At 41.6% G+C, this 10,000-nt stretch overlaps 1 protein-coding gene across 2 annotated transcripts in view; it reads left to right on the forward strand.

Moving 5' to 3' along the window:
• Nucleotides 1-10,000, forward strand: part of LOC101864528 (prostaglandin reductase-3-like) — a 15,595-nt gene that overhangs the window by 5,233 nt on the left and 362 nt on the right. Inside the window, exons 1-2 of one of the 2 annotated variants that reach the window (XM_005099991.3) lie at nt 3,806-3,950; nt 8,350-10,000. The exon at nt 8,350-10,000 is cut by the window's right edge and continues 362 nt beyond it. In XM_005099991.3, the coding sequence (XP_005100048.1) occupies nt 8,383-9,417 (1,035 nt within the window). In that variant the 5' untranslated portion in view covers nt 3,806-3,950; nt 8,350-8,382 and the 3' untranslated portion in view covers nt 9,418-10,000. Of the gene's footprint in view, nt 1-3,805; nt 3,951-8,349 lie in introns of those variants that run through there. The other variant, XM_013083443.2, reaches the window with a different exon arrangement.

Below are 10,000 nucleotides of genomic sequence, written 5' to 3' on the forward strand. Positions count from 1 at the left end.
GGGGGTGAACTGGTATGTGCTGTGACAAAATTGAAACACTGACGAAATTAGAACATGAGGGAAACAGGACCATGGACAATTTTGAAACACGGGCGAAACTGGAACACGGACGAATTTGGAACACTCTATGCTAGTGGCCTTTCTCAGCCTGTTGGTGATCGTATCGTTGCAAGCGTGACGCTGCTTTATCTACCACGTCAACCATCTAGGAACACAGGTGTCTGTCGTGTTACAGTTAAGACCTTTCCCGCCGCATTCAGAAGACAGGCGTTAGAGTTCAACGTGGATTTGTCTATTTTCTTCAGCACCTCTGTTTCTCTGCCGGCATGGTGGGCCAGGGCAAGGATTAAGCACTAGATCTAGTACCCTGCCTCACAAATTTTCATAACTGTATCAAGTGTGTGTGTGTGTGTGTGTGTGTGTGTGTGTGTGTGTGTGTGTGTGTGTGTGTGTGTGTGAGTGAGTGTGTGAGTGTGTGTGTGTGTGTGTTTGGGAAAGTTGGTAGGGGGAGGGGGTTTGAGGGAAAAAACAGTGACACTCACAATCAATGAAAACAGCCGTCTTGATTGAAGGCTCCGCAGCCTGGCTCTGCATTCCTGTACGTTACTCACGGTTACAAAGAGACAGTGGATCCTTCTCTGTAGCAGCAACCTGTGTAAAGACAGCTATGTTTATAAACAGCATGTTCCCATCCTTCTCCCCCCCCCCCTCTTCCTCCCTCTTTGCGTGGGGAGGGTGTTCTTTGGGTGGGGGGTTTTTGGGTGGGGGTGTTTGTTTTTTTACATGAAAATGACACTACTTAAGACTTCCATCTGTCTAAGACAACCGCTTTTCTTATCGACAATGGGTGGCCGTCTTAGACAATTTCGACTGCAGTTCCCTCCACAATAAAAATCTAAAGCCCTCTGTTCTCGTTTCTGAAATGGTCGCTTTTAAGCACAACGGAGCTGTCCCGAAAAGGCTGCTTTGAGAAAATTGAAGAAAAGGTTTTTGCCTCTCGTTCAATTTCCTTAAAACACAAGGAGGATTTTCTCTATAACCAAACAAATATACACCAATGAAACCAAACTTCTCCTATAGGTAGGGTAATGCCCACTTTTGGGGTAGGTCAAGATTTCTGGAACCCCCCAAAATCTCGGTTAGCCCGCTTGTCATTATAAGCGATCAAATTCTTTTGCTTGTAATGCGTATACTATACGCCTTGGACGTTTTTAAATCGCAATTTCAAATATTATGTCCTCAGGAAACCCGAGTTTGACTCCCGAGTGGGGAGAAATTTTGATCAAGTATATCAGTCTTTTTGCTGGGATATTGTACCCCTCTCAGCCTGGGTTTACCCAGACAAGCAGGGTCGCAAGCCCGTCACGAAAATGGTCTTTTCTTTCTCCGTGCTGCTTCAGTCTGTCAGTCATATTTTCCCCGTGCACTGAATGACCTTTACAGCGTCACTTTGATTCTATTTACTTAAACAAACAAACAAACAGGCAAGCAAAAAAACAGATAAACAAACAAGCAAACATCGGTCATGTCATTTTCAATTCTTGTGAGGTTGTAAACTGTATATTTGCACTATCGATGGACGTTAACTTCAACTTTATATTCCTTATCCCGAAGGTCACAGACCGTAATGTAACCTCTAGGCCACCCGGGTGACAACCCACCTGAAATGACACTGCATTCTGCAATGTTTGAAGACCGCGAACGTTCAGAGTTCAAGATTAAGATTGCAAAAGTAATCTAGGCCCAAGTTTCAATGACTGACAACTTGTAGGCTGAACCTGACTGCACGGAGATTTTAATTTATTCTGGTTGGTTTGAGGAAAAATAAAACCGCACAATAATATACGTTTACATAAACGGAAAACTTCTAGAGCTGCTATAGATCTTGTTCGAGTCTATTCCCTGGACTCAATTGAAATAGATTCCATAGATAGTTTTCTCCAAGAATGTCGCCACTCTATATAAAGACGCTGCTGTGAAGCTTGCGTACCCGGTGCCGCTTCAAAACATTACGCCCAAATGATCGAAAATATAAGTACCAAACAACAGACCCTATTCCTATGCCAGTAGTAGACTGTACTTTAGAAAGACACATACAACAGCTGTAGCTAACTCTTGCGCTTAAACACAAATGCACATAAACAAACGTAAACAAACAAACAAATGCAACTGTAACGAAATGTTAAACTCTTCATTAATAGCATCCCCTTCCATCCCCCCCCCCCACCCAACCCTTCCACCTCTACCCCTCCACTCCTAACTCCCCACCCTCACCTCTGTCTCACACCTTCCCCCCATCCCCAAACAAATGTCTTTAAAATAAAAAGCGTCGTCATCTGTAAGCATACTTTAAGAGAGGTGTGAATACTTAAGAAAAAAAAATACTGTATGTAAGTGTTAAGTGTACATGAACTTTCAGTCTCTTTTAGTTTAATCAGCAGGATAGTCAACACAAACCTTGACCAATGTGGATCAAGGAATTTGGCGCATTGCCAGGTCTGTAGCACTTGCATATATTTCAGAAGTAGGACAATTTTTTTAGAACTTACAACACCATACCGATATAGTAAAGAGTTCACTGCGGCCAGCCAGTAAAAGGGAGATTCAATGCAGTCTCTTGAAAATCAAAAACGATGAACCCTTAACCTTCAACTGCCGTAACACAATTTATTGGCAAAAAAATTGCAACACGAACATTCTTAACTGTCGTTGTAAAGGCAATATATTATAAATGAATAATTTAAAGTCAGCTGTATCCTATAACGATACTAAATTCCTCACTTAAAAACAAAACAAAAAACAACGACGACTTCAATAACAACAATATCAAAAGTTTGATACTAATACGATTCTGCATGCATTCGCAGTTCAAGGTTCAATTACAAATCAAGGAGCAATATAGGATTAAAGAGAGTTTGCAGCAATTCCACACCCCAACCCTTAACCCCTTCTGACGAAAAAATGGACACACTGCCCCCCCCCCCCCCCCCCCCTTTTCACCAAAAAAAAAAAGAAAAGAAAAATCTCATTCTCCTTACCTTGGTAAAGAAATCTGCTGTATAGGAGCTGTACAACGCCTATACATATGGAATGGCACGTTTGCATAATGGGCTTAAAATGCATTATGTGTCATGTCTTGATTTAAAAATTAATATTTAGGCAAAATATTTCATGAGCATTTGCAACTGATGATTCCACAGATTGAGAAACTACAACAAAAAAGTCAAAATTTTGGAGAGCTTAGTACATCTGAACATCTGGCCGACGATATAATCAAAGACGTGGTGTGTACTGGTACTGCAAAATAACACAGTTCAATCAAATCTGTTGAAACAATACATTCCAACTCGCAATGCAAGGTTAGCTGCTGACCAAAAAAAAATTTACTTCTACCATCGATGAAATTCTAAGCAATAGGTAAAAGGCCGTTTGCATACCATCACGCAAAGATTTGGAATGCTGTGCATTGTAGTGTAAAAGAAATTAAATCTTTTTGTTCATTCAAATTTCAGTGTAAGTCATTTCGGTTTTTATATTTGTGAGACATGCACAAAGATTTTTTCCCTACGCATTGTACTGTTTGTGTGTTGATATTGTATGTAAAGCGCTCAGAGCATGTCAGTGTTCTTTAAATAGAGTTGATGAGCGCTATATAAGTATCATAATCATAATATACTATAATCATTATCATAATGGGAATCCCATAATTTTCCTCATAAATCCCCCATCGGGAGATGTCGTGTGTTGTAGCTGTCCGGACCAAAGTTCAAGTTTGCTTTTCCCCAATTCATTGAACAGAGTAGCCTCAAATGGGCCTATGACCGGAGCCGCTGTATAAATATCACTGCTGCGTCATGTTGAAAGCGATTCAGTCGAACAGAATTTTTGGAAGGTAAAAGGGAAGCCCTACGTTTACATATACGATTTCAGGATCTATTTTCCAAATTCAGGTAATATTCCAACTTGTTGTTGTTGTTTACTAACTTCTTTCATTCTCCCTACTTTTGATTCGGTTGTATACTCTTTTCAGGACTGGGAGGCTGAGTTTACGCTGAATGTAAACAGTTTTCGTAGTGAAGAAAATTCGAAATATGTCTTTGAAAGTCAGGTTTTGAAGGATAAAATGTTAGCTGATCCGTTGTAGAATTTACATCCAGTAGTATGCGAACATAGTTGATCAACTGGAAAGTGCTACCACAAGCTCGAGTCAACGCTAGGTACCCCTCAACGACAAAGCCCAGGCGTCGGAGGCGTAGTGGTTAAGGTGTTTGCTATCGCATGCAGAAGACCCAAGTTCGATTCCCAAGTGTTGAGAAGTTTTATTCATCCAGCATCTCGGTTTTTTTGCGGGGATGTTGTATCCCTCTCAGCCCGGGTTGGCACCCAAATGATCTTGATTGTGTTGATCGGTGCCTAAAAAAACACCTACCACATTTTAAAAAATTAATGAAAACGACAGATCTGTTGGACAAAGATTTGTTGGTGACTTGTGGAAGATAAAAATAAGAGAAACACGAAAAATAAGTTTGCTAAGTTAGCGCTGTAGACATCATTTTATTTTTCCCAGGAGTTCGCTTTTTTTCTTTTTTAGAAATGTGTTCCTTTTTCACAACTCACCAATGAAATATTTGGCCTGCTGCTGTATCGTATTGTGGTATAAAGCTCAGAGCTTAAATTACAGAACACACGTTCCTTGCTAATGTGACCTTTGACATCTTGCACTATTGCATAGTAAGTTGGTGAACCCTCTGCCCCACACACAGAGAAATAGAGAGAGACAGACACACTCACACACACACACACACACACACACACACACACACACACACACACACACACACACACACACAATCACACACACACAGCACCCTAGCAGAAAAAAAATTATCCCCACTCTGGAATCGAACTCGGGTTTCTGACGTTCAGTGGTAAAGCGCTTAACCGTAACACCACAAACGCCGGTTTAATTTATTCGAGGAAAAACAGACAACTACATGCGCCAGCAGGTGTCACCTGTTACACTGTTCTAAGACTTGACCTTAGCCTGCTCCACATCACCGGAGTCTGTGCTGTAGCGGTTAGGCACTCAGCTGTAACACACAGGAGACCCGAGTTCTATTCCCGCGAGCTGCACAATATAATATTTTTTCGAGTGTCTTGCTCTTTCTGCTGCGATGTTGTATTCCTCTCAGACTCGGTTTGACAGACAGAGGCGTAAGCCCGTCTCCTAAATGATCTAAATTATGCAGCCGAGAGAGCAAAAACACTTACATTTCATGATAATAGTTACTCCACCTGTATCGATACTGAATGTTCGCCATTTTGTCTTTAAGCCTTTCATTGTTGAAACATGTCCATCAACGCTTGCGCAGTCAAGATACAATGTTCTCTTAAGAGACACTTTAACAAGACAAGTTTCCTTTATTTCAAGAATAAACAACTGAACAAACTATCTCCTTAAATTGTCCCTATAGACCAGTAAAAAAATGTAGCAGAGAACCAGTATTGTGTCACACACAAGTAAGTGCATACGTTTGCACAGCAGTGAAGTGGTTAAAGAAGAGATTCCCCAGCTTCGAGATTTCGGAAAAAACAGGCTCTAGAAGCAGGAGTCTCAAACCCAAATTTTAATTACTCGGGGGGGGGGGGGGGATGCGCTTGGGGTTGAGTCGAGGTGAGCCCAGGCTGCATCAAGCATTCCACGCATAAACAAGTTTCAAATATGTTCTGTTTTTAATATCAATATTTGTTAATAGCAGTTCAGAACATAATAAACAGGTCCCTCAGTATGAAGGCTTTTTACCAACTCCCTACTGCAGCCGTAATATTTGGCTTGAGGGAGGGCCGCACTAACTCATAGCTTTGATGTCATGCTTGTGCCATAGAATAGTGTCCCGTGGGCCTGAATTGGGTCGCAGCCGCGAGTTTGGGACACTTGTTCTAGGCAGAACGTTTCGCAACCAATATCGGTTTGTAAAGTCTCCTTGGCGTAGACAATCTTTGCGTTTAACCTATGTCTGGTATTTTTCCGTTCAAAGTTCAATTGTGCTGTGCAAATATTAGAATAAGCGACATAGCAATATAGGCGAATGACGCCAAAAATTGTTTTCACCGAGAGCAATGTTTAACTGTCAAGGACGAGTATGAATAAGAAAATATAGTTTGCATTTCTCTATCTAGAAATTCAACGCAAGGGGTTTTGTTGTTTCTTTCATTTTCTTTTTCAGGGAGGCCAGGGTGGGGGAGGGGAGGGGAGGAGGGGAGGGGAGGGGGGAGCTTGAAACCACTATGAGTCTTGACTTCACACAAAAAAGCAGGTTCTGTTGTAACAGGGTTAACACTATACAATAACGGTTACAGCTAGCGAGCACAGTTGTAAAGTGTATACAAGCTGAGCTCAAAGGGTTTATAAATCTCAATAACAGTCACAGCGAAAATAAAAGTTCCAGTTTTAGGAGTAGGTCGTACAAGCGATGGTCACTTGACACTTTTGTTAACAGTACAATATTGTTTAAATAAAAAATGTTGGTCCAACTCGGTAAATTTGGATTTCAGAGTAAGTGATAAACATCGTCGGTCTCCTACTCTAAACGTGTACCTACCAAATAAGTTTATAAAATTTTATAGTTCAAACAGGTTGTTGTTGGTTTTTGGTTTGTTTGTTTTGTTTTGTTTGTTTGTTTTTTGTTGTTGTTGTTTTTTGGGGGGTATAAGTATTCTATTTTTAACAGTATTTATCAGAAACTTTATATTTTTAAAGGTAACAGGCCGAAGGGCTAGACCTCAGATGGCAGCTGGATCGGAGAAGCTCCTCAGTATTTTCCAAAATTGTTCAATATTTTGTGTAGAATGTTATTTTTACGAATTATGGTATCATCAATTGTAAGTTCTGGTTTTGAATAACATTTCTTGAGACAAAAAAGACCTAATCTGGTTGATATATTGTTGTAATCTGACATCGGTGATGTGTACTACAAGAGCAGTATGATATACTAGTTTCTCCAAGAGTGCAAGAGCAGCTTGGCGGGACAAACGCCCTTCGAAGGAGGACGCCCGGATTCCCCATCTCTGTCTGCTATACAGAACCGAACTAAGTAATCGGTAGCCTCGAAAGCTTCGCAAGCGACGAAGACACTTCGTCAAGGCAAAGATTAATATTTCCTTTTTTTAAACAGATTTCAGCCCCAAAACTTTCTATAAGTCAGTGTTCAGCTAAAACAACGAGCTTCAAGTTTTTGCTTAAAATCCTGAGAAAAAGAAATGTCCCAGATCTAAGGTCTTGGAATATTGAACTACAGGACCAGCTAATTTCAAATTTTAAAGGATTTAACAAATAATTGCGTGAATTTGATGGATAGTGTTGCAAAAACTAAACCTACATTCCCCTGGTCAGTCTCGATTAGTGAAGAATTCATAAAGGATACGAGCTATACACTTATACAAAGAAAGTGACGCATGTTCTAAACATTCATTAAAAACAAAGAGGCCCTGTCATGATTAAAATCTTCCTCCTAACACAAATGATTTCGGTTCAATACTCCCCTTGGAAGGAGCACAGAATACATGATTATTTTGTCTAGATCCGTGATTGTCAACCTTTTCACCTCCAGCGCCTACTTTCCCCACCTTCAATACAATAGGCCAAAATGTTCATAGCACCCACCCACAATATGCACTTTGTATTTCCAAGCGATGCGTGAAATAATACCTAAACTATCGCCCAAGTTGCGAAGACCCGATCTAGATCCTTTTTGGGTACCACGAAGGCGCTCAGTAATTTATTTATTTTTAGCTCATCCATATTCATATTTTCCTTTTTTCCACAACCACCTTCAAATCGTTGCCCTCTAATCCCACTCCTTTTTACATGATATACGTTCATACGCCCGTGGTACAGAGCGCAGGAAATCGCTCAAAGTGTATCTCGCTGGACTATTGCATCGAAGACCCCAACTTGAATTCCAAGCTAGTGGTTTTAAGACGCCCGTTTTTTCTGGGTTTTCAAGGCTTTTCCCCCTTCTGGATTTATTAGGCTGTTGAGGCTAGACGTCGAATTCGGAAATCCTACTCTCAAATTAGGTCATCATGAGCTTATGGATGGTCAACTCTTACAATACCTACCATGCCACTGTGCTGCTCACGCGATTGGGATTGTACGAAAAAGTTAAAGGGGAAAGGGATAGGTTATTGTGGGAACTTGTACCGGCCAACTTTCATTAAATCTGATGTTTCTGTCTGCAAAGATTTAACCAACAACAAAATGTTCTTCATCGTCCCAATAGTACCCCCCCCCCCCCCCCTTCTTGGGATTTTTAATAATGTTGCATGACTTGGTTTTTTTTCCTGCAGGGAACACTTTGATCATTCCAACCTCTAAGAACCATGGCTCTGCCTGCCACCGCTAAGCAAGTCACCGCCATCAAACTTGGCACCAACTTCCGTGAAATCACAGAAATCAGGAAGGTCCCCGTTCCCAAACCGCAAGCTGGCCAGGTGTTGGTGAAGACCAAATTCGTGGGCATCAACGCCTCTGACATCAATTTGACCTCCGGTCGCTACAACCTTGCCATTAAACCGCCTTTTCCTGCTGGCCTGGAGGGGATTGGACCAATCGTCGCCGTCGGTGAGGGAGTGACCAATCTAAAAATAGGTCAAGCCGTCGCCTTCCTCCAGAACGGCAGCTTCGCTGAGTACGTGATAGTTCCAGCTGACAAGGCCGTCCCAGTCCCATCTTCCGACCCCGGCCTGCTGTCTATCGTGCTCAGTGGATTGACGGCGTCGATCTCGCTGGAACAAGATGGGAATCTGAAAGCTGGAGAAACCGTCCTGGTGACCGCTGCCGCCGGGGGGACTGGTCAGTTTGCCGTGCAGATCGCCAAACTGGCCGGGTGTCACGTGATTGGGACATGTTCTAGTCCTGAAAAGGCGGACTTCCTGAAGAGCATCGGCTGTGATCGCGTCATCAACTACAAAAAAGAAAGCTTTGAGGAAGTTATAACCAAAGAATACTCCAACAAATTAGACGTTGTCTACGAGTGTGTCGGTAAAGAAATGTTTGACATCTCTGTGAAGAATTTGGCAGTCAAAGGAAGGCTGATTGTCATAGGGGCCATTTCTGGGTACGAAAATGCCGACGGTCTCGACTCGACTGAAATGATATCAAAGCAACCGATAGCTGCGCTCTGTCTCCGCAAATCAGCAAGTATCCGCGGGTTTTTTCTACTTCACTATGTTAAAGAGTTCCCTCGCCACATTGCCACTTTGGCCAAACAATACGCAGAGGGCAAGATCAAAGTGAATCTAGATAAGGGCGAAAACGTGGCAAACGGGCCCTTTAAAGGGCTAGAAAAAACAGTTGACGCTGTCGAGTATATGTTCTCAAGGAAGAACATTGGTAAGGTTATCGTGGAAGTTTGAGGCGTCAGTTAGTTGACAGGAACGTGACCATCCATGTAAGTGAAGAGGCATTGCTATAAAAAAAAAAACCAACATGAAACTGGGAAAAAACCATGAATATACTTAGGCCTTTCTTTTCTCGTCTGAGATCGTGAATCTGACAAAAGATATTGTTCACTCTCATTGGTCGTTGTTTTTCACTTTCCTTGCATCAGTGTAAAAATTCTAAGTTATATTTAGAAGATCTATTGCTTTATAGTTTTTGCTATTCAGTAAAACATGTACCGAAACTACGCGGAAAAAAGCAATTAATTCCATGCTGCCTCATTTCATGCTCGCTCATTTACTGAAATGGTGGCTCTGTGAACAAGTTGTTCTTTTTTTCTGGCGCTGTGCTGATTCGAAACCGTATACCCCCACTCAAAAGATATTGTTACCATACATTGGTTGTTGGCTATCTCTTTCCTTGTGTCAGTTTACAAATTCTAATTCCTACATCATATTCAAAAGACCGTTTTATAGTTTTGACTATTCAAGAACACATATACCGACACTATACGAAAACTGTAATTCCATACTGACATTTGCATACCCCCCTCCTACC

The sequence above is a fragment of the Aplysia californica genome, unplaced genomic scaffold, assembly GCF_000002075.1.
Source record: "Aplysia californica isolate F4 #8 unplaced genomic scaffold, AplCal3.0 scaffold00232, whole genome shotgun sequence".
Taxonomy (NCBI): Eukaryota; Metazoa; Mollusca; class Gastropoda; order Aplysiida; family Aplysiidae; genus Aplysia; species Aplysia californica.